At 36.7% G+C, this 25,864-nt stretch overlaps 3 protein-coding genes across 10 annotated transcripts; 2 read left to right on the top strand and 1 right to left on the bottom strand.

Moving 5' to 3' along the window:
* The first annotated feature begins 2,628 nt into the window (after nt 1-2,628).
* Nucleotides 2,629-6,144, top strand: LOC125207177 (uncharacterized). Of its 8 annotated transcripts, none has more exons than XM_048106411.2 (3): nt 2,630-2,841; nt 3,861-3,964; nt 4,051-6,144. In XM_048106411.2, the coding sequence occupies exon 3, from the start codon at nt 4,229-4,231 to the stop codon at nt 5,915-5,917; it is 1,689 nt and encodes a 562-aa protein (XP_047962368.1). In that variant the 5' UTR covers nt 2,630-2,841; nt 3,861-3,964; nt 4,051-4,228; the 3' UTR covers nt 5,918-6,144. The 8 variants fall into 8 exon arrangements, with proteins under 8 accessions (XP_047962365.1, XP_047962368.1, XP_047962367.1 ...); XM_048106410.2 differs by lacking the exon at nt 2,630-2,841 and adding an exon at nt 2,885-3,064; XM_048106412.2 differs by lacking the exon at nt 2,630-2,841 and adding an exon at nt 2,885-3,181.
* A 2,875-nt stretch (nt 6,145-9,019) lies between these two features.
* Nucleotides 9,020-12,332, top strand: LOC125207169 (multiple C2 domain and transmembrane region protein 6-like). Its single transcript, XM_048106395.2, has one exon. The coding sequence runs from the start codon at nt 9,228-9,230 to the stop codon at nt 12,162-12,164; it is 2,937 nt and encodes a 978-aa protein (XP_047962352.1). The 5' UTR covers nt 9,020-9,227; the 3' UTR covers nt 12,165-12,332.
* A 7,111-nt stretch (nt 12,333-19,443) lies between these two features.
* Nucleotides 19,444-25,332, bottom strand: ATSAC1 (Phosphoinositide phosphatase family protein). Its single transcript, XM_048106717.1, has 16 exons — nt 25,058-25,332; nt 24,546-24,750; nt 24,287-24,452; nt 23,423-23,645; nt 23,199-23,275; nt 22,594-22,781; nt 22,397-22,494; nt 22,133-22,266; nt 21,918-22,052; nt 21,447-21,822; nt 21,214-21,335; nt 21,014-21,121; nt 20,624-20,821; nt 20,342-20,533; nt 20,101-20,212; nt 19,444-19,860 (listed from the first exon to the last, which is right to left on the bottom strand). Exons 1-16 carry the CDS (start codon nt 25,211-25,213, stop codon nt 19,606-19,608), a joined length of 2,745 nt encoding a protein of 914 aa, XP_047962674.1. The 5' UTR covers nt 25,214-25,332; the 3' UTR covers nt 19,444-19,605.
* Nucleotides 25,333-25,864: the final 532 nt, after the last annotated feature.

The following is a 25,864-nucleotide window of genomic DNA, read 5'->3' as shown; positions in this document are numbered from 1 at the left end:
TACGATATCGTATCGTAAGTTTTCGATACGATAACGATATGAATTTCCTTATATCGCGATATATCGTTTTATATCAAAAATACGATATCTATCGAAAATTTTCGATATATCGATATTTTCGATATATATCGATATTTTATTTTCGATATATACCGAAAATTTCGATATATATCAATATTTAACGATATATCGAATTTCGGTACGATATATCGAAATATCGATACGATAACGATATGAAATTTTTTTATATCGAAAGTTCGATATATCGAAATTCGATATATCGAAAGTTCGATATATCGAAATTCGATATATCGAAACTTTCGATACGATAACGATATGAAATTCTTTCATATCGATATTTTCGATACGATACACGATACAACGTTTTCGATACGATATATCGTATCGACCCACCCCTACGCACCACAAACCTTTTTTCCTACTTTTTATTTAAAATATCGCTGTTTTTATTTATTTATTTATCTTCAATAAATACAACATCAAACAATTACTATAATTCATCTAAGAAAATTGGCTGCATAACAACACAAATGTATTTTAGCAATGGAGTTCATTTTATCTAAGTTATCTTTAATGTAATTTGTAAATTTAAATTATGTCAAATTTAACTATTTATTTCATTTTACAATATATGAAAATTAAAAAAAATACTTATAATTAAAGTAATAGATGAAAAAGAAGTTGTGGATTAATTTGGGGTTCAAAATGAGATACTGTGTGTTATGATTTAAAGTTTGAGTTGAATGCTAACTTGATAGCTGAAAATATAAATTATACTAACATAATTTGAATTTAGAATGAGATTCCGTTGTGATCATCGTTAAGATAAATCACATTTGAAAAATGAGGTGATTTTACAAAGATAAGAATGAGAGCAAATTGAACAAACAAAGAAATGAGACCAAATTGAAGAAAAAAACAGAAGACGAAATCCCTAGACATATGTGAGGTATATTGGCAACAAAAATGCATATGGGGGCTCCCTCATTCCAACAAAGGAAAAATTGGAATAATTGATGTAAGCAAAAGGTTTTTGCACCTAATATTTGAAGGATTTGATTTTAGTGACATTTATAAATGATAGAGAAAGGTATAGCTTTGGTCAACATCTCTCATGCCTAACAATCCACTACACCAATAATGGCCCTCCATAGTCACATCACACCTACATTAAATATGTGTGCATGCATCTAATGAAAAATAAAGTAATGAAAGTATAAATGCAACTAATGAATAGTGCACCCAAGTGGGATTTGGATGAAATACAATTCCCAAAACAATTGAATTCCAATAAGGACGCATGAATAATGGTATTGTCTAATAGTTTTAGGTGGTATTGTCTAGTAATTGTAGGCTAACATATGTAGGTAGATTGTGTGCCATAAGTCAAAACAAACTTACAAATATATCTTTGTTTATACTACTAGCATTATTTTATTTAATAATAGATTTATTATATCTATAACTAAGTGATGTATTTAAGTAATTAAATGAATATTGACTTTAAAGAAATATCACATTACCGAGTTTTATAGTAATAAAATAACATTAATTTTCTATTTTATCTTTGAAGTCAGTTAAAATGTAAGGTAAATGGTCAACAATATTATTAAGTTTACCCGTAACTTTAAAATAATGGTCAATAGTATATCATAATTTTGATATTCTTCTCAATTGTTCCATAGCAAAAAATTTCATCATGCTACGTTTCTGAATTTAACAACGTAATGCGTACATATGTAAAATTAAAAACATAATTGATTAAATATACTAAATGATGTCATTTAAATAGCCGAATGTTTTATTCGCATGATATTTTTCGTTTGCCAAAAGCATACATAATTTTCTTTAAACCATAAACTATGGGACAATTGAGAAAATGTTAAAATTATAATATTATAATTAGTCATTTTTAAAAATTATGGAACAAATCAAAATTTGATAAAGCATTACAACTTTTACTTTCCCAATTCTCCACGCAATAACAAGAAATGAGAAAAACTAAAACCTCACTTTGTTAACATGCAAATCATAAACAACTAAAAACAATATTTCAAAGATCTCAACAACTTAAAATATTTATTGGAAGATCACAACAACTAAACTTATTCAAAGACATATGAACTGTCTCAATTCCAAGGTGAGATCTTGTTCTTCGTATCTTTTGATAAAATCCTAGATATGTTTGAAAACAATCAGTTTAATCATAAAGTTTGATCAAATCCTGATAAATCATTACATATATAAAAATAGAAAATTAAATGATAAAATTTCAATTTTTTTATTATCTCATGTTATACTCAGAGCGATATTATTTAATTAGATTACATGAAATAAAATGAAGATAAAAAGCATTTATTTCGATTTATAAGAAAATTATTGGAATTATCTCTCTTTCCAAGGATAGATCTTGACCGTTGATGAATGATGGTGTACAGTCTAGTTCATAGACAAGATCACCTCTCACTTCATTCATTCTTGTTTGCTTTTATGACGCTATGATAATTCCAAGGTTTTCGGTCAGTTTAGTTTATACGACGACCTCGTTTTGTGGGGCCCACACCATCACTGAAACATGAACTCCCCCAGTGGGCCCCGCATCCTCCTCTGTCACAACCTCATAGAGAAAGAAAGATGGAAAAGCAAGTAGGCCCCTTGATTCAGACGCACACACAGTCGTCGGCTGCTGCCCATCCCTTTCCTCATCATGCCATTCCAGAGCAGGCAATTTGCTAAAGATCTCATTTTTATTTGCTGCCCCCCTCTCTCCATATTCTAATCGCCTCATCTCTGTCTCTTTCTCCTTGGTCATGGTAAAAGGTAGCTCCTTTACTCTTGGTTGGTAGAAATTCCATAGTGGAGAGAGACAAAGAGAGTATATTTTTTGATATTTGTATAATTGTGTGTGGGGAAATGGTTCTCTTGCTTTGTTATTAGTGTTTTCTCCTCTGACTTTTATCTGGGCCTTGTTATTTTAACATCACTTCACCTCTCTCACAGAAAAGCTGAGACCTTGCAAAATCTTTCCCCCTCTCTAGCTTAGGTTTGTGGGAAATCTTGATATTGCTTTGTGTTGCAGAGAATGTGTTGTTCTGTTTAAGATTCTTGGCTTTTGGAACATGGGATTTTTTCTTACGTTTTTGCTGCAAAAGCTTGCCATGTTAGATCCCAACTCTGTTTGGAGCTCTTTTTGACTTGGCTTTGAATATTTTAAGGTTTTGGGGAAGTTGTTCTTTGTTCTCTCTCAGATCTATGTAGTTCACTTTTTCAACAGTCTTTTTTTAGATGTTTGTCAGTCTTTTTTTTCCAACTCTTGGGAAATGAGGGGGTTTTATTGATGCTTTCTTTTCTCTGTCTCTTGTTTAATGTAGTTTGTGTTGTGTTTGTGTTTGCTCTGTTTTTTACTATGCAATTCTTGAATTTGATGATTTAGTTTGAGGCTAATGCTCACCTGCAAAATGTGGTTAATTTTGTGTGTATGTTGTTTGAAATTGAAATTTCAGTGTGAAATCAGGATTCTTGCATATAACTCTCAATTAGGGCTGAATAGTAGTAGTACTAATTTTGTTGTGTTTCCATCTTGTGAGAAATCATCTTCTAACCGCGTGGATGTAGCTACACGAGCTACGGACCATCAAAGTCGTATAGAAGTGCTTGTTTTCGTGTAGTTTGGTGAACTGAAATTGCCTTCAAGATTAATCTCCAACTAGTAGTTTTTAATCTCGAATGAATTGGATTTTTACGAGAAAGAAGACGATTAATGGCTTTCTATCCGTGCACTCTCGTTTCATGCTTTTCGAGATGCCTTTTGATGATATATGAATTGATGCATTGTGCAGGAATGGAGCTGCTTTGTAGAAATTCATAGAGAGTTGCGTGTATCTTCCATTTAAACATGACTATGTGTAAGTGGATATTCGACAATGGGAGGGTGAAGACTATGGTATAATCTCAAACTTCGTTGTAGTGCAGAGACATGGCTGACCTAAATGGGGAGATGACCGGTGCAAATGTGTCTCCGGAATGCAGGAAAATCAAAGATTGTGGTGGTCGTGATTATGAGGGCTCAAACAATGTGGGGGCCTTGAAGAGGCTGTTTTCACCGTCAAGATTGTCGGCTGGACAAGGCTTTGAATCAGCGGATAGTGAGAGCCGACAGGGATCGACACTGGCCTCTGAGAATAGCTCAAAATGCCACGAGGCTGATATGCAATCGTCGTCTGTTGGTGTTGGTTCTACGCAGGTGAAGAGTGAGATTAGCACCGAGACACTTTTACCCCCCGGGAGTGGGAGTCTTGAAATGGATATAACGAAGAAGAAGCAGAGGGATCATGTGGTTGGTGGTGAAGACGGGTTAAGTACGAATACGGTTGAGTCTTCATGTTCGAACTCTTTACCTGTTGTGGTTCCGGTTTCCTTTTCCTACCAAAGCTATCAGGAGACATCGAAGGAGGCTTACTTGTTTAGGAACTGTGGGAGCTCAATGGATAGTTCGAACTCTAAGGCCTTTGATCGCAGCCCCGAAGAACCAGTGACTGCCAGTTCTGAGTCAGGAATATCTGCTCAAATCGCGAGCAAAGCTAGAAGAAACGTGAATGCTAGGAGTAGTACGAAGATTTTGTCGTTGGGTGGGAATCAGTCTTCATCGATGATTAATAAACGAGAGAGCGAGGCTTGTCATAGCTGGGATCTTGAGGCAGAAGTTCCGAAAGGGAGCGATGATGTGAAATGCGGTTCTAGAGAAACAACGACAAAGCATGGAATGTCAGGGGAAGGCGGGAGCGTAGTGGCAACGAAAGGGAAGACGGGCTCTGAGGTGATGGACAAGAACAATGATGAGATTCGAGCGAACGAATCTGCAGATTCATCAATAGCAGAACAGGGTAAGAAACCCGTGAAAGATGAGGATGACAAAGCTATTGCTGGATTTGATCTCAACGAAGACTTGAACGCGAGTGAGCTAAACGACTGTGATCAGCCGGCTTTGCCTTTTGTGCCATCTCACAGTGTGATACACGTCGTAGCAAAACCCGTAATACCAAGTGGTAGACGGCCTATGATGCCATTAAAATTCGAAGGGAGCCTAGGCTGGAAGGGTACTGCCCAAACGAGTGCTTTTCGTTCCACAAATCACAGGCCAAAAGGCCTCCAGGGTTTCACCGGAATCGACCTCAATGTTGCCGTTGAAGATGATATTGCTGCTTATGGGACTCCAACGGAGCGTGCTTCGACTTTGCAAGACTCTCATCCAGATGCCGACAGGAAGCAAGCCAAGAGCCCCTGGATCGATCTCAACTGCCTCGACAATGCAGCTGAAGAGTTTCCTCAGCCTTCAATCCAACCTATATTGGAAAGCTCTCCGTTGGTAGACTTGAACTTGGACACGGGGAGGTCCAACAACGGCCATTGGCTCGGCCAAGCTAGCCACTTCCCAAATCCAGGATTGCGTGATTTCAGTTTCAACAGGAACATTTATTTGGCTGATTTGAATACCATACAGCATATGGCCAACAACGGCCATACACTAATGGCTTCACCGCAGTTTCTCCAGCGAATGGAGCTCGTTCCACAACATACCTTACCATCCATCGTCAACCAGTCCAGATATTTCCACGAACACGGCTCATTGTACAACACCCCTCATCCGGGCCAATTTGTTCACGAGAATATCAGTAGTAGCAAGAACGCAACCAAACTCGAGCCTAAGACAGAAGACCTCTTGTCAGCAAGCGGGAGCAAGAGCGACAGGCCTAGGTATTTCCCGTTTCTTTCTAAAGAACCCCCGATGGGTGAACGTATGATGAATCAAGAAGCCTGGTACGCGGCCTCCTTGAAACGGAAGGAGCCCGAGGGAGGGCTCGACTGCTTCCACCTCGGCTACAAACAGCTAATCTGATTCGTTCTTACACGACTAATCGAGTATGCATGGGGATTCCCTGATTCAGCCATCAAGAACCTTGCTCAGCTATGTTTAGTAAGTTTATCATATTCCACAAATATTTTTCCCTTTCACATTGCTGAACTTGTGTATATAAATTTATGCTTTTTGTTTGAGCATAGTTGTAGAATACATTGATGATACCTTCAAGATTCAATTTTTATTCGACGAAATTCATTGCTTTAGTATATGCTTTCAAATTTGTGCAACTTCTCTATCTCAACCTAAAACGGCCTTCAACAATTGCTTGCATGATCTGTTAGGAGAGCAGCTCCGGCCCGTTTAGGATCGCTCTCTTGGGCTAGTTTATTAGAGCTCTTTTGTAGTGGACTCGTTGTGTTAAGAGAACATTTCCCGCCTCTCTTGATGTTGCTCTGTTGTTCTCTGCAGTCTTTAGATTTTAGTACAAGTTATTATTATTTGCTTAGTTGTTCATTATCATAAGGAGTGTATGTTGTGAGCCGTGACCTACTTAGTTTTAGGAGTTACTCCTTCCGCCCCCTTCAAAGTGACACATTTTCATTTTGTTGGAAGTTCCACTCAAAGTGAAATTTTTTGTTTTGAATCAGACGGAGGGAGTATTGTTTTTTTTTTTTCTTCAGTTTTTTGATTATTTTGTGTTTGAATGCCAGCACATCCGTCTTTACTCCGTGTCACATTGGTTTTTAACTAGAAACCCCGAAGCCATGTTACTATAGACGGCTCAGATTTGACCCGTATGAGGCTTGGTAACTTAGCCTTTATATTGTTACAAAATGGCATAGGACCACAAGGTTGGTTTGCAGTTATCCATTGAAGAATCTCTTTTTGCTTTCTTAAAGATCACTTTAGATGAAGAAAAGTTGAATATGCAGGAGGAATCTTGACACCCAAATGCATATTCTTGAATAGCTTTAGCTTTAGCTTTTTTTGTGCCATTTATCACAACGGTGAATAATCTTGATGAGAGATGGTACTGGAAAGAGATGGGATGATATTCCATCTATCTTTGTTTTTGTTGTATATGTGTTGTTATCGGGTTTTTGAGACTCAATCAGCTGGGTGTAATTCTATAGCGAGGGCATCACAGATTCACAGTGATGTCCCGAAACTCGAGTCCGATTTCAATCATAATTTTATTTTTCAGCTGTCGAAACTCGAGTCTGATTTCATAATTTTATTTTTCAGCTAGGTAAACAAGTCTCATTTTAGCCAATGCAACAACAAAATTTTAGTCCCATTTTATCCACATGTTATTATTCTATAATTTCATATAATTATATAAAGTTTGATATTTGTACAAAATATATGACTAAAGTTTGATATCCGTAAAAAATAAGTGACTAAAATATGTGTATAAATACACTACTATCTCTTAAATAGGAGAAAAAATTCAGCGCTCCAGGCATACCACGGTGGACAGATGACGTGGTATGCCCTACTAATAAGATTTTGACAACTAGATATATACATGGACCATACTTCCATCTATTAACGCACGTTGATTCACATATATAGAAATTTTGCATGTCCCTTATGTAACACATATATCTTCTATATGCATACATTAATTACGCTTTATTTAATGCAATTATATCTTTCACATTAAATAAAGATTGTGGAGAGAAATTTACACAAGTAATAGTGTTATCAATTTACCTGGTGGAAATTATTTTTTATTGCTAGCATTGCATATAGGAGTATTATTTAATGACTTTTTTTTGCCTTATTGTTAGAATCGTGCACAATTATAAATATGTATGATTATACAGTATAATTGTCATTTTATTTTTTCATGCACATTAATTTGCTAATATTTACATTTTATGCTAAAAAATATAAAGATATTTAATAAATTTAAGCTGGCCAAAAACTATTTTTACTATATTAAATTTTCATTAGTATACCATAAAATATCACTATAAACAAAATAGAGTGAGAGATTGTCATAATAAATAGGAATTAAATTTTAAAAAAAATAAATAAAATTATTATACTCAAAATCACCAACCATAAAGTTCAATCATATCAACACTAATCGATAGTTTGTACATTAAATATTTTTATAAATAAAATAGTTTCAAGAGTTTTGTGATGACTCTAAATTTGAACTAGTATTTATTTATTTATTATACTGTTTATAAAAATATTTTATGTTAGCAGTAAAAAATACTTCCCATCATATAAATTGGTGATGTACTTATATATATATATACTTGTGTAAATATTACTCTACAATCTTATTTGATAAAAATGGTTTAAATGCATTGAATATAGGGTAATTAATGCTTGTATATATGGCTATTTGTGGACATGTAAAATTTCTATATATGTGAAGCCACCGTGTGTTTATAGGTGGAGGTGAAGCCATGTAGATATTTAGTTGTTAAAATTTTATTGATAGGGCATGCCACATCGGCTGTCTTGGAGCGCTGAATTTTTTCTAAATAAGTTGTGAATTGCCCTTTTTAGAATGTCAGAAATTTGTGAGTGCAAAATAATAATGCCTTGTTTGTAAAAAAATCAGTACTTGAAATCTGACTCAACCTGCAATCAAATGATGTCAGAAATCTTGAAATTTTTAAGACCCATTGAGTTTTTTGTTGTTTTTTATTTGGTTGTGTAATTCTAAAAATTCCAATACTTGGAAAAATGAGCCAAAAGCAAGCTGATCAATTCCTATCTTAGTTTTAAGATAGAGACAAATTACAAAGCATACATTCTCTTCCTTTTAGAGATTCCCTTTTGCAGTCCTCTCTCTCTGTATATACACATACGCATAGATACATTTATTAGGGAAGAGTAAGACTATAATTTTACACTTAATATTACGAATAATTTTCAAATTTGGAAGTTATAATGGAGTAACATTTTAACTTTGATATATTCCACGGACAAGTCTATACTCAAAATTAATTACTGTCTAACAGAAATTATTCAACTATAATCTCCTCTTTCCAATCCAACTCCTTTTAAGATCAAATGGACAAAGAATCCATGAGGAAAAAGTTGATAAGCAAAGAGGAAAAAAGTTGATTTCCCATGAAAGATAAATCCCATTGAAATCTTTGCAGAATATATCACACACACAACACACAGTGTTCAAGCATAGAGATATATACCTATGTTAGGACCAATTTTATATTGCAGCAAAGACAATCACCTCTTTCCTTACCAACATTTTACAAATGTACCTTCATCCCTTGCCCTGTTTTCCATGACTCTCCCTCTTCCCTCTCCTCTTCTATTCACCATCTTCATCCAATCCTAACTAATCCTCTCTCTCTCGATGGCTACTAAACTAGTGGTTGAAGTTCTCGACGCCACGGACCTCATGCCGAAAGATGGCCATGGCAGCGCCAACCCCTTCGTTGAAGTCGAGTTCGAGGGGCAGCGCAAGCGAACTTCAACCAAGCACAAGAGCCTCAACCCTACTTGGAATGAGAAGCTAGTTTTCAACGTTAAAAATCCCATTGCTCTGCCAACTCAGTCCATCGAGGTCTTCGTCTACAATGACAACAACCACGGCCACCACCGGAACTTCCTTGGGAAGATACGGATATCCGGCTCCTCCGTGCCCTCCTCCGAGGACCAGGCCGAACCCCAGAGTTACCCTCTCGACAAGAGAGGCATCTTCTCCCACGTCAGGGGCCACCTGGCCCTCAGAGTGCACGCCCTGCATGGCCAGTCTAGCTCGACAGACGAATCGTCTGTCGAGCCAGACCAGGAAGAGGCTCCTCCTCCTCCTCCTCCACCGTTGGAGCACAAGACTAATGACGAGAGCAAGAAGGAGAGGGGAATGAGAACCTTCTACTCTCTCGGGACCGGCTACGGGAGTGGGGTTCAGGCCCCCACTCCCAAGCCAGAGCCTACATCTGCATCAGCTGTGACAGTGATGCAAATGCTGGCCCCGGCCCAAAAGCCAGAGTACGAGGTGGTGGAGACCACCCCGCCTCTGGCTGCGAGGCTGGGTTACTGGGGGAGGGACAAGACTGCGAGCACCTACGACATGGTTGAGCCGATGGAGTACTTGTACGTCAGCGTCGTCAGGGCGATGGACCTCCCGGTGAAGGACGTCACAGGGAGCCTCGACCCGTATGTCGAGGTGAAAATCGGAAACTACAAGGGTGTCACGAAACATTTCGAGAAAAATCAAAACCCTGTATGGAACAAAGTGTTTGCATTCTCTAAAGAGATGCTGCAGACAAGCTTGATTGAGGTGACAGTGAAGGACAAGGATGTGTCAAAAGACGACCTTGTCGGGAAGGTGACGTTCGAGGTGCCCGACGTGCCTACACGTGTGCCCCCCGATAGCCCCCTTGCCGCGCAATCTTATAAACTGCTCGACAAGGAGGGGCAATTGTTAAAGAGAGGAGACATAATGCTGGCGATATGGATGGGGACTCAAGCAGATGAGGCCTTCCCAAGGGCATGGCACTCGGATGCCTACACCATAAACGAGGACGACATGATAACGACACGATCAAAAGTTTACTACACCCCAAGGATGTATTACCTGAGGGTTCATGTGATTGCTGCTCAGGATTTAGTCCCTTCAGACGAGTCGAAGCCGCCTGATCCGATAGTCAGGGTGGAGATCGCAGGGCAGGGGAGGACGACGAGGGCGGCCACAACAAAGGGGGTGAACCCGGAGTGGAACCAGGAGCTTATGTATGTGGCGTGTGAGCCTTTGAACGAGTATATACGCGTTAGCGTGGAGGATAACGCAGCCGGTGGGGAGACGATAGGGAGGTGTTTGATCCCGGTGAGGGACGTGCCGAAGAGAGTTGAGACTACTAAGCTGACTGATGCTAAGTGGTATGTTCTGCAAAAGGTGTCTGTGGCCGGAAACGAGGAGGATCAGAAGAAGGATAAGTTCGCGAGCAGGGTGTTGCTCCGGCTTAGTATTGATACCGGTTATCATGTTCTCGATGAGTCGATACACTTGGCTAGTGATCTTCAGCCGGGGGCAGGGCAGCTACGAAAGGCGAGTGTGGGGATTCTTGAACTCGGGATATTGGGGGCACGGAACCTTCAGAAAATGAAGGGGAAGGAAGGGAAGCTCACGGATGCATATTGTGTGGCTAAATACGGAAACAAGTGGGTTCGGACGAGGACTCTGGTGGATAACTTGCACCCTTTGTGGAACGAGCAGTACACGTGGGACGTGTACGACTCGTGCACGGTGATCACGATAGGTGTTTTCGATAATAATCATGTAAACGGTAGGGATGGGAAGGATCAGCGGATGGGGAAGGTCCGGATTAGGTTATCCACCTTGGAAACCGATCGGGTCTATACACATGCCTACCCGCTCCTCGTAATTACCCCCTCGGGGCTAAAGAAGAACGGGGAGCTCCACCTGGCAATCCGCTTCACGTGCACCGCGTGGGTCCACATGCTGGCCCAGTACGGGAGGCCACTCCTCCCGAAGATGCACTACATCCAACCAATCCACATCAAGCATGTGGAGCTACTCCGCCACTTTGCCTCCACCATAGTGGGGTCCACCCTGGGCAGGGCAGAGCCCCCACTGGGTGGAGAGGTGGTGGAGTACATGACGGATGCGGACAACCACATCTACAGCATGAGGAAGAGCAAGGCCGCCTTCCACCGCCTCATGCTGGTGATCAACGTCGTCCAAGACGTTGCCACGTGGTTCCGTGACATCTGCCTGTGGAAAAAGCCCCTGACGACGCTGCTCGTCCACTTGTTGCTGGTGACACTCATCTGCTACCCCGAGCTGATCTTCCCGACGCTCTTCCTCTACCTCTTCTCCATCGGGATGTGGAACTACCGGCTCAAGCCGAGGCACCCTCCCCACATGGACGCGGCGCTCTCCCAGGCAGAGGGCGCCACGTCAGACGAGCTAGATGAGGAGTTCGAGCCGTTCCCCACGCCTCAAAATAGGCTGCTCGACATAGTGAAGATGAGATACGATAGGATAAGGACCGTGGCTGGCCGGGTTCAAACCGTGTCCGCGGACATGGCGATACAAGCGGAGAGGATCCTCTGCTTGCTTAGCTGGAGGGATCCGAGGGCGACCGCGATATTCACTGCCTTCTCTTTCATGTGGGCTGTGCTTCTCTACATTACGCCTTTTCAAATCATCGCGCTACTAATCGGCCTCTTTGTGCTCCGCCACCCCAAGTTCAGGTACAAGGTGCCGCCGATTCCGGTTAACTTCTTCAAGAGATTGCCGTCGAGATCAGACTCCCTTCTCTGAGCAAAAATCAGTAGTGAATGAATAAATCAAATAAATCTGCAGCAATAGCAACAGAATCACAAGCACATTTTAGTTCCAATGTATTAAGCATACCAGTTTGTTTTTCCTCATTTATCTGTTTGTAATAAGAGTGTTTTTAATCTAATGAAATTGGTTTCTTTCTTGTTAGGCAATCTGTCAAACAATGGAGTGCACTGTTGAAACTGCTACATTTGTGGTTGGGAACATTTGGAATTGAAAATTTTGGAATTTGAATTTCACAAGTAGAATTCCAAATAGTCATAAAATTAGATAGTTTTACTATATCACTTCACACACAATACACACACTACACGCATTTCACACAGTATACACGAACTTCACACACTGCTATATATAAAGTGAGTGTGTGCACAAATTATTCAAATTCAATTCCATATCAATTACTTCATTTTACCAAATCTGTGTACCAAACGGACCTTTTCAACAGTGCACTTCATTTGTTAGACATTCTTCTTAGACATTTCTTCAAACAGATGCCCTTAAACTTTGTACATAGGGCATAAATAGATAACTAGTGAAGTCTTATAAATGAAAAATAACTTACACTTGAGCAATTTGAAATGACATCAAATGACCTAATTTTAGGTTCACTTTACATAAGGAAAACTAGCAAATCTTAATTCCAGTATCATCAAACACCTCCACAGTGAATTTCAATTTGCCAATATATTTAAAGCTTAAAAGGTTAGTGACTTCCAAATAATTTTCTTGATAAAATCTCTCCCATCCATCATCTAAATAAAAGCCATCTTCTTTCTTCAATAACTTCATTTGCCATTCGCCTCTGCCAGCGATTCTTAGAGTCGCATTTCCCTGTTTACGTCTTCCCATTTGCTGCAAAAATGATATTGGAATTCTCTACCAAAAAAGTCAATAAAAATTGAGTCAGTATAAAAACGGCAAATTGTAAGAAAAAAATACTATGATTTTGGTCAAATTTTAGTTAGTCCAAAAACTTAATAAAAATATTCGTATGTGTTCTAATATTTTCGTAGAGATCTAATTTGGACGTAATTGTATCTTATGTAACATTCATAAATTCTACGAGTACGAAACTATTTGTGAATTTTATCATTTTCTGAACACAATTAACAAATAACTAAACCATATCCTTAATTTGAAACACATATACATCAAATCAATAGTAACATGTTACAAATAGTCAAATAGGAAATCACAATATTTCATCAAAGATTGAGAAATTTTAAAACTCAAAATTTACAGCTGATTTAAAACCGTAGGATAAAAAAAATTTAACCAAAATTTATGATTTTTTTATAATTTGCTCTTTAAAAGATAATATAAAATGAAATTCTTTCGGGTGGAGGAATTAGCTTTTCATGGAAAAGGAAATTATATGATTTCTTTACTTATAGATATTTTAGGGGATAAAATTTGTCAGATTTAATTCTGAAAGAAGACTCAAATAATGGACATTTAGCCTTAGATATATGAGAAAAAAAAGATTACACAAGTCGGAATCTATAAATAAAAAAGTTGAGAACAAAAAAAAAAAAAATTAGAAAATTACCACGCCACAGGTGAGTGTGCCAGGCATGATAATCTTGTAAAAGCTTTGTCGATGGAATTCTTGATTTGGAACTGAGTTGTTATCATCGCCCATTTTTCGAGAGCTATATTATAGTTGAATAAAAATATAATGGTTTTGATGTATGATGAGTTTCTGAGCATTTGTTGAATTAAACACTCAAAGTAGAAAAAGAATTTTAATTTATTCTGCCGTAAATAGATACTTACAGATAGGAGTTGAGTGTTTTCATTTAATACATATATTTAATCTGTATGCGGAATTAAATGAATAATCATTTATTGGAAAATTGCATTCACTGATAAATCATAATTTAATACTCCTTTCAACGAAATAATGTCCCTGCCATTTTCTAATGGTGTGTAACCAATTCTTCTCCTTATCAAGTAGTATATCACTAATCATTAATAGCAACTTTCTAATAAATAATTATTCATTTAATTCCGCAAGACAGATAAAACCTAGCTATATTAACATAAAAATACACAATTCCTATGTCTAAGGTAGCAAAATAAATTTAAAATTCTATTCAAATGATGAATAACTATTATACTCATAGGGGTGTGTTAGGTTGCTAACTCTACCATTAGTTGCTAACTACAATCAGATCTGATCCGTCAGATTTAGAGATGTGCGGCCAAGATCTGATCTCCATGCGATGTCAACAGCTTTTGTAAATTATGTCAACTAAGATCAACTAGGGGTAAAATTGTCAGTCCCTATTAAACACAAAATCACGCCTACCTCACTTATCTTCCTCCCATTTTGAAAAAAAACTTTCTCATTCTCTGCTCCATCTCTCTCGACAAAACGCCTTCGCAAATCCTTCGCAATTTCTTCAAATTAATCAATAGAGGAACGGGAAGATAGCTCTAGTTTCGTCAGATTGACTTCACAAACCCTACACAAATTCTGTTTGCGGTTGAAAATTTTAATAAATAACGAGGAACGGAGCCAAAAACGCTGCCGAGTTTTCCAAAGGTTCAATTATTTCATTTTTCTTTGTGAGATTTGTCTATTTCACCGATTGTTTGTACGATTTGAATATTTCATTATTTGTGAGATTTGAAAATTGAATATCTGATGAGTTCGATTTTTGCAATTTTAGGTTGTTTAGGAAGTTATGTGCGATTTCTACCATTCCATTCAATCAAACGCACATTGAAAATCAAACAGATTTGAGCACCGACTGCCAGGATTTCAGATGCAGATAGAGAAAGAATCTTCTGTTTTGTTTTCTGGATGAATTTCTCTTTTCTAGTTTTAGCTCTTAAATTTCACCTATGTCCATGTCAAGTCCATTATAACTCGTACGATATTCATTTAATGTAGTGTGGTTATTTCTTGTTTTTTATTTTTTGATTCTTTAACTAAATGGTGGTTTCAATTTAATGGAGTAGTATTGTGTTGTAGTAACATCACTACCACTATTTGTGTCCCGATCTTCAAGTGTCGAAATAAGCCTCTCGAGCATGCTATTCATAAAAAGGAAGTTGCATTCTCAAGTGAACTCAATTGGCTGACCTAGGTATGTGTTGGGACTACCGCAGCGGAAGACACGGAAACCAAACAGGTCCTAGACGGATCTATTTAGGTGATTATGCATTCGACTCCAATTTCATGCAATTTACATAGATCTATAGATATAACATCAAATAAACACATAATCATGCAATTTGATGTAGATTCGATTGTTACCTCATTTTGATCCATCATAGGATCGAAGTTGCTAGCTGCACCACCCGGAGATCCTTGGTTTATCGACCGTGAATCTTCCAACCTATTCCCTAGTCCTTGATTACTCATCCGCGTGGGCGGATCTCGAACAATCAAAATAGTCTTGATGAGATCTAGGAAGAACACTACACCAATCTATCTATCTCGATTCAATTCTATGGATTAGAATGAACAAGACTAGAACAAACCAAAACCCTAGATCTCCTTGTTCTATGGCTCGAAAATCGAGGCAAGAAGGAGAGAGAGAAGCCGAGTGATCGGCGGCTAGGGTTAGGGTTTAGGGTGTAACTTGTGGTGTATTGTGTGCTAGGGTTTCCACATCTCATCACTATTTATAATGGACTTGTTGGGCTAGGTTGGGGATCCATGGAATGACTTAAGTGTTGGGCTCACCCATTAGATAAATTACTAATTAAATCAAATGACCCATGATTTAATATATTATCAATGGAATATTATTTTATTCCACTAAAGAATAATATTGCACTCACACTTAAATCACCAAATTACATATAACTTGGGTCCATTTTATTTTATAATATTTCCCGCGTTTAAGATTATCTTGATCCATCAATTTAATTCTTTTGTCTGCTATGTGACTAGAATTAAATTAATTCTCCAAAGAGTTTTTCTAGTTTGAAACTTTATTTATTATTCGTGGAATAAATTCCAACTGCGCAGATTTCTGAATAATAAATTCCTCTTTCAAACACCTCATTGGGGATCACCCTTTTAGGGATTTAATCATACCACACTGGGCACGCGAATTCTATGAAATAATATTCCAATACCTTCATGTTATTTAATTACTACCACCCAAGATATCATGAACTTGAGTTACGTACAAACTCTCACATATTGATAAGTCAAAGTGGCGTTTGATTGAATAAACAATATTGATATTAATATCATAGACTAGAAAATACTAAACTTTCTGAAATATATTCTTTCAGTAGATAGCAATAAAGAATACATTTCGGATTAGATCCTTTCAGTGCTTTACCACACCGGTGTTACTAATCTCTTCTTAGGTAAGAGAGAATTATCACAAACACCGCAACCGTACCAATAGGTAGCCAAAGCCTATCTAGGTTGTGAATACGTTTTTCTTCTTACTAGATCTGGCCAAGTCCCCTACTGGAAAACTCATGAGGAGATTCATCGAATTTCCCTACTTGACCTTCTTAGTAAAAAGCCTTAGACTTGTTTATTATATTTCAATAATAAACCATTATATTATATTATTTATTCTCATAAATAGGTAAACAAGTGGACGTGGCGTTTCTCGTATACATGCACAAGCTGACTGTACAAAGGCATGTACGCTCGAAGCATCTTTTAGTATACAAACCCCAACAGTATGGCCTCAACTCAGCCTTGCATTGTGGAACAACCAATTCTACAACACAATTGAAAAATATCAACGGACTGAATACTAAATGTCAATAAACAATATTATCAATGTCAACAAACAGTATATGAGATCTCAACAACAATATTATCTATGTCAAGAGGCAGTATACAGAATGTCAACAGACAATATTACCAATATCAACTTGCTTTACATTGAATGTCAACATGCAATATACATGATGTCAATAGACTATATTACCAATGTCAACATATCAACAATGGATATTCCAAAATATCGATTACCAATAAATTACTAAATTCATAAAACAGATGAAATAATTCTAAGATTAAACATTCTCTCGGGTATGTGCTACATGAAGAATCCATAAGAAAACAGATTAGACGTCGATTATGAGATGAAAGTCAATTTCAAACTAAAAGAAACAAGTAAACTCAATCGATTAAAAACAAAATCTGATTGAGCATTGATTAAATCAACATAAAACATGAATGTCGACAAATTCTACAACACAACTGAAGAATGTCAACAGACAGTATAAGAGATGTTAATGGACAATATTACTAATGTCAACAGGCTTTACACTAAATGTCAACAGACAATATACAAGATGTCAACAGACTATATTAACAATGTCAATAGAGCAACATCGAATATTCCAAAATATAAATACTAGATTCATAAAACAGATGAAATTCGAAAAATAAACCTTCTCTCTTTATGTGTTAGATGAAGAATTCATAAGAAAACAGATTGAGCGTCGGTTATGAGCTGAATTCAACCTCAAACTACAAATATGATTGAGCATCGATTAAATCAACCCCAAATTGGCCGATTCAATCAAAATAAGCAGAATCAACAGAATTGATCATCCAATTTTGCTAGATTTTCATTGTATCGCTTTGCTGGTCACATTCAAGTTCAGAAAATTTAATCATGCAGTTTATGAGAAATAGAATCACAAATTACGGCAGATTTGATTGGGATCATAAAATTATGATAGATTTCATCTTGAATTAGGAAAAGATTTCGTCGAGGAATTGATTTGCAAAGAAGAAGATCACGTAAAAATTGAGAGCACAATCTGCATTCATGCACTCAATATTAATATGACATATATGCCCTTTTGATAATAAAAATTTAATTTAATAAAGCCACATGAAAAATTGTGGACCACAAGATGCTAAAGAATTAGTGGTTTAGAAGTAGTTGTAGTTAGCAATTAGGAGATGAGTTAGCAATTGATCACTCCCCTATACTCATATATATTATTTAATCATATTATTATCAATATTAAATAGTATTCAAATTATAACCTGCAGATAATTATACATATAAGGCTGGGGAGTGTTATATTGCTAACTCAATACCTAATTGCTAACTACAACTAAATAATAGCCATTAGATATTCAAATTAAGGGCCTAGATCATCAACCATGAAATGTCAATACGATCAACAAAAAACGTCAATAAAGCCATATGATTAATTCCATAAAATATCAATATGGGTATTAATGTCAATTAACTACATGTTTAATTATAACTAACTTTTAAAAGAAATCCCAAAACGTTAAATTCATATAACATATATCAAATTAAAGATAATTTTTTAAGGATTCCAACGATATCATACATGCATATGTTCCGACGTCAAAATTTGAAAAAAAATTCGAAATTTTTCAATTTTTTCGTAGAGCAGAAATGTCAACATACTATATAAAATATGTCAATATAATACATGTAGAATGTCAATATAAGCAATGGGTTAACATTCTCAAAGCATTGTGTTGATATTTCCGAAACACTATATTGACATTTTCATCTAAAACGTCAATAAAGCCATATGATTAATTCCATAAAATATCAATATGGGTATTAATGTCAATTAACTACAAGTTTAATTATAACTAACTTTTAAAAGAAATCCCAAAACGTTAAATTCATATAACATATATCAAATTAAAGATAATTTTATAAGGATTCCAACGATATCATACATGCATATGTTCCGACGTCAAAATTTGAAAAAAAAAATCGAAATTTTTCAATTTTTTCGTAGAGCAGAAATGTCAACATACTAAATAAAATATGTCAATATAATACATGTAGAATGTCAATATAAGCAATGGGTTAACATTCCCAAAGCATTGTGTTGATATTTCCGAAACACTATATTGACATTTTCATCTAAAACCCTAATTTGGCGTTTTTTTTTTATCTTTTTTTATTTTATTAATAAAAACGAAAATTACACGTGACAAATTATAGACCACACGTTTTCTAAAATCTTATGACCTTAAATTAGTTGTAGTTAGCAATTAAGTGATGAGTTAGCAATTGATCACTCCCCACTGTGTATCGCATAAATATTACACTATTTCGAGTCAAATCAACTATGCACTTGATTTTAGTTTGTATTTCTAATTTTGAAATAACTAGAGTGCAGGTTTGGTTGCATTTTATAATACACTAACTTTTAACCCCATTTCATTTTCCACAGGAATTTTCAGTTTTTTTTTTATTAAAACAGAATGTGTGTCATCGAGATGCCATTTCAATCTCGAGACGTCTAAAATAAATTACGATAAAAAATTTAAAAATATTTATATACACACTGTTTCACAATCTTCCACACACAGCAACGATTAGCACATGTATGATTATGCAAATAAAAATATGTTTGTATATAAGCAGCTTACATGATTTTAATCTGAAAACCAGTCTTCCTTGTAGGCTGCCTTTCAAAGCTTTTGCAGCCGGTCTTCTCCTATGATCCACCGCGTCAACTGGCTAGGATCCGCAACGAGGGCGCTGCACGACTTGGGGAAAACCCCGAGATCAGCGCTGACTCGGTCGCACCCGTTGAGAGCAGCTTCCATGTCTTCCTCAATAGCAGTATCGCCATCGTCCATGCAGTCGACCATGTTCACACGAAGAAGATCGCCATAGTATTTCTCTTTCTCGAGATCGTTCTCGAAGGGCTCCATTGCAGGGCCCTGCAAGTTCAGCAACTCAGACGTGACGGAGATGCGGTTGGGAATAAAATTTAAAAAAAGCAGGAAAGCAATTTCATATGCTACATGGTAGAAGAATTAAATATAAACACATCAAGGGTGACTGCAATACACAGGAAAGGAAATTTTCCAGGTGTCGTGAACGCAGAACCTTTCGTTCAGCTAGACTAGCAAAAGATATCAGTCTAATATCAAGTTTTCGTGCAATTGGATGATCCCTACCTGAATAAGTTCGGCATAGTGCTGATAAGTCTCGCTGCTTTCGTCTTGATCACCCAGTAATGAGCCTCCGTACCAACCACTAGCCTCGTCAACTGTTGTCATCGCCATGTATCTATAAAACAAGATGATCTTATAAGCATGAAATATCGAGCATTCTTGGGCTATATATGGATATGATACTATCAATGAGATCGAAGAACTCGAAAAGAAGAAATATCATGCATTAAAGAGAGGAGATTACTGCTGGAAGACATCTTCTTCATTGCTTTCAACTTTCGGAGATAGTAAATTAAGGTCGTATAAGTTAACAGTTTTCATCTCTTCATGAGCCCCATTGCTTGAAGATTCGTTGGAAGTCACCTTTGGTGCAGAGCTACTTTCTTCGTATTTCCTCTGACCAAAAAGCCAGTTTGGACTTTTTAGCTGTATTTCGCTGCAACAGTTAAGTAAACGAAATAAGGGGTTAAAAAAGAGCAGAACAATTGCCAAGTCCATAATAACTTCACTCCGGATAGCTGCTTACGCTGCATCAGGTGCGACGCCAACGTTTCCTGATTTTTGATCTAGCTCGCTGCAAAGCCGCACATCCTTAATATAGCTACATGTTCTTTCTATCAATTTATCGAATGATGTCAACTTCATACGTGAGAAATCCTCTCGACAAGCAGGAACTGGGGCCAAAGGAGTTCGTGGTACTGATGGCTTGGCATCATCGATTGTACTGTTATTCGGCATTAACAGAAAATAATATCATTTCACAGATCAATCAGCAAAAGGGAAATTTTAATCTAAGAATAGTTCACCATATCCACAATTGAATAACGTGCGTATGCATTTTATAGAACCCGTAACTTGATGCTAAAAAGGTAAATGATAAACGAACCAGTGTGCTAACATAACTGCTTAGATTTACCTTTCAGGCATAAGATCATCACCGATCCCAGACACGTGAAGGTAATAATCAGAATCCAACTCCCACAGGGCGGGCTTTCCTTCTTGGGGCTGGAAGTAACCCAAGAATCTGTTTAATCATAAGTAAATAGACTTAGAAACATAACTTTTTTCGAAGAGAATAACTAAGTCATGAGTTTAAGAGAAAATCGATTAACTCACAAATTTATTGCATCCTGCTTTTCACCATCAGTGTAAGCGTTACTGTAGTATCGTTTTATAGACTTCAAGAATTCCCTAGACTGCGTTGTAGCTTTCCATTTCCCCTGCCTCTCTGGGAATACCTAAGTTTTTTGTGAAAAAAGAACAGTTCAGTCTAATCATTCTCCAAATGGTAATTAAAAATAGTAAATACTTCGCCATGATATGATTTGGCTTTTGGGGGAATGGTATACTGTATTATGTGCTGCTGAGCCACCATATTGCTGCGCTAAGGCATCACCCATGCTCTGGTACATATCCATGAGAGCAGCAGCAATGCTGCTATCAGCATCGATCTTTGGATTGTCTGCCAAACCTAATGCATGAAGTTGGCGACCCAGAGCTGCTAAACCATAAGCATATTGGGCAACATTTGTCCGATCCAAGCAGTCAATGCAGTTTGTACGCAGAACTCCACTTTGAAACTGTGGTGCTGCTTTACCATCAATTTTGTTCCTATTAAGTTGATTACTTTCAGACTCCTTATCTTGCTTAGCTAAGGCATCGGAGGCACCACTAACCCTTGAAATATCACTAGAATTAGCTCTTAGATCTCTAAGAGATGACTCTCTGTATAAAATTAATGCATTGTTAGTTCAGGTAGCGCCCTTTGGTTGGTAAAGCTGGTTTACCATTAAAGCCATGCAGAAGCAATGAAACTCTACCTAGCAGTGCTAGTTCGAGAGAGTTGAATGGTCCTCTTTTTTGTGACCGAAGGTTTTCCACTGTAATAGAATCCAGTTAAGTCGAGTGCTTCACTTGCAACTGCACCCAAAACTGCCAAGACATTGGCAGACTTGCTGAAACACGTAGAGAACAGTTAGTGGGATACAAGAAATGATGGACATTGCACATACAGGCCCCAAAAAAGCACACATACGTCTTTGCGAACTTGTGGAAGTCCCAATGGATAAATTTAAGTTGATTTTCTTCTATAAGAATCTGATTTAGATAGCCCACTGCATTAGCAAACTCACGCCTTAGCATCATTTCTCGGGGTCTTTTCTCAACTGTCTGGAATTAAATCAGTAAAACCAAGGGAAAGAGAAAAGCTGTCTCAGCTCTCAAAGAACAGATAAAGGCAATCAAGAAACAATATAATCATTCAGACACTTGAGACAAGCCAGCAAAATGCCGTTGAAACCTTAATCAGATTAAGAACAATTATTGGATTTCCGTATCTCCTTGCCAAGTCTTCAAAATGCAGTTTAGTTGCTTCATATGTAGGATCATATCTTTGCACTGCAAGTTGAAAACCAATGATATTAAAGATAGCTTATAAGGAAATAGCCATACATTCTGAATAAAAAATTGACAGCATAAAAATGGTACTCCTCTCACATATGATATCAGGCTTGGGACTAAATCTTGAAGCCTCTTGTGACCAGAAAAGAGGAATAGAGCCCCTCATCTGTACAACAGAACTCATTTTCCCTTTGCACGACCCAGCTTCTTCATCAAGTACAACTTGTTCTGTTTCAACATCATTGGCTACCCGTCCATGATCATTAACTCCTCGCTTTAAATAACTATACAAGAAGCAAATAAGGTTTCACTTAATGGTCATGAAGGCAACTCTTAGCTTTTGGGAAATAAACATAAAATCTTGAGAAACAAAATCTGTCCACGACTCCACAAGCCAAAGCTAATTAGTTCATCCATATAAAAGTATGTATGAGGAAAAGTTTTTGGTGTTGAGAAAAGAAAGCAAAAAGAACGAGGTTTAGATCACTAGAAAAGAAAATTAGAAATCTCTATCCAGTTCCCATAATGAAATTTACCATTGTTTTTGTTGCTGTAGTTGTCAAGATAGTACAGCAAAAAAAACACAGACATCATAAATCTCTTTATGTTGTTTACAAGAACACCCACAAAGTTAGTAAATGATAGATGCATCTTGAGGCTAACAACAGATCGAAAGCCATGAAGCATGAAATTAACTCTACCGCGTCCCAGCAAAATGGCGAGAGCGTCTGGACACCAGAGTAACACTAAAGTCTCTTCCAAAAATTGATAGCCTGACCTGAAATTAATTGGACAAAAGTTCCATAATGAAAAAAGCTATTCTGTATGAAATCTGGATCTCGATAGATAATCAACTAAGGTAAGAAACCAAGTTCCAGTCAAACAAAATTTTACTTTTTTAAGGTTTTCAATTCAAACTACCTACCTGCTTAAAATTCCCATGTACAAGAGCTATTGTCCAAATGGTGTTGTTGCACCTTGACCGTATTGCTTGAGTTAGAAAAGCATTCCAAACAAACATGTTATCATATGGCATTCCTTCCTCACCAACTGATAACACATTTTTTTGTAAACTTTGCATTATAGGATATGTATAGCTATAGAAGAAATCATTTGTCAAGTCCACACTTTGTAAAAGTTTCTTGTACCTGAAATAAAGCAAATTGCTTAGTTATGAACATGATATAGAAGAAAAGTTGTTTTACAATTCAGCTATATTGGAACCTTATTCATTGCTAATGTATAGATTTCATATAAGAGATCCAAAAACACAACACGTGGTAAATAACGTTATAACTCTTGTTAAAAAGGTTCACATCATCAAAGATACTGAAAAGAAACTGTTAGCTATTGGATGCCAAAAAAGATAAAGTCATATTTTGTGCTGAATATATACACACAAAGGTCTAGATACATTAATCTCTCAAAACTTCAGAAATCATAACGAAATAAGGCTTTGCAAGTGAAAGGTTCACCCTATCTTACTCTAAATCTGCCCAGTATAACTGTATTAACCTGAATTTTTTTTCTGCACAACAAAGCCCGTACTAAGGGCTAGGCCACATCCTAAATTCGTCTCAGTTTCAGTGGGAGAGTGCTATATATTCATTTTTATTTATTCATGTCAGAACCATGTCCCTGCTTTATAATATACATCATACCATGTATCAACAGCATATCTTGGCACCAAAAAAATGCAAGTTTCATGAGACCAACAAATATTTGGAGTATTGCATCAAAATAAAGAGGATAAATAGAGATAGGGTAAACAGGCAGATATAGAAGTTACCGCTGTTCAGTTTTAGAATGTGCAACATCTGTTTGAACTGAAACATGCGGAACAGTGATTATTTGACTCTCGTCTATACTATATATCGCATGACCGCATATGGATCCAATTTGTCGTCGCTTTGTCACCAGTATCAGGTAGTATGACTCCAGGAACTTAATGCAACCTACAAAACAACAGAAAAATACAAATAAATAATGTCAACATGCACATGCGATAGCAGTTTCGCTCATACTAAGCCTCCAATTTCCTGACTTACCGACAATGCCATACACCTTGGCAACTAAAGTTAACCCTCCAGTGGCACGATTGCCCTCTCCAATCCGCTGGAGCAAGCTCTTGACTTCTTGTGGAGGATAAACCACAGGATCTTCACTGATATTCAAATCAGAAGGCTCCATTCTATCGATTTTTAACACCCGAAAGAACCTCTCATTCCTATCACTTCCAATCAAATAAAACCTCTGCAAAAAGAGAACTACAAATTATGCTTACAATATTGAACAAACGACATCGTCTCCAGCTCTAATTTTATACACACATGAAAAGGAATCTCTAAAACAACAAAGATAGAAACAATTATACTGTTATAAACTGATTTTACCCAAATTCAAACGCGATCATTTAACTGCATATGATTCAACAACAATTATAGAATTGCTAAGCAGTATAGTAACTGAAATCAAATCAGCTCATCGAAACCTAATTAAATCCAAAAGAAATAAAAGTAATTTGACGCATTGACAAAAAAAGAGGAAAAATCCAACTCACAGCTCTAGTCTCATAGAGGCGAAATTTCTCCAATGAGTATGAATTCGGGTCGGGAGGACCTTCCGGGTCGTTTGCCGGGTGAATTTTGGAAGAATTCGACCCGAATGATGGCGGAAGACTCGCTGAATTGGATTTAGGTTTCTCCGGCTTCGACATCGTGGAATTGAACAATAGCTGATCGAATTGATCTGGATTTTCACTTGAAAGTCATCTGCTTTTATATAGTTTCTGCTGTTTCCGCCATTTTTTTCTCGTTTTCTTAACCTCCCAAAACTGTCAACGGAAGATGCAGATTAATTTTATAGTCTTATTTAAATTATTTTATATACTTAATTCTATTCTAATAATTACATATTTTTTCAATTTTTATTTCATTCCTCGTTCACTATCTACCTCTTTCAAATTAATTTCATAAGCGACGACCAATGGATCCTAACGATCCTTTTAACAATGCAAAACACATTCTTAGGTCCTTATACTTTAATCAAAATGTTCATTAGGTTTTTGTACAATTTTTTCGTTTTAATAGGTCCTGATACCTTTCTTATAAATATCACCACATCTTCGTACAATTTTTTCGTTTTAGTAGGTCCTTATACTTAGATTATAACTTTTATTAGGTTCTTATACAATTTTTATTTTAAGATATTCTTTTACTTTTATCTTAGATAATAATTTATATTTAATTAAATTTAATGAACCTTTTAATTTTATTATTTAACTTATCTTATGATTATAAATTTTTAGGGAAACGTATCTTTCAATATAAATATAAATAATTAATTGAAAATTCGGATAGTTATTATA

This window comes from Salvia hispanica, chromosome 6, assembly GCF_029641045.1.
Source record: "Salvia hispanica isolate PSC_SH4W2 chromosome 6, Shi_PSC_v1, whole genome shotgun sequence".
NCBI lineage: Eukaryota > Viridiplantae > Streptophyta > Magnoliopsida > Lamiales > Lamiaceae > Salvia > Salvia hispanica.
The sequence above is the reverse complement of the archived record's forward strand: the minus strand, read 5'-3'. Positions and strand labels throughout refer to the sequence as shown.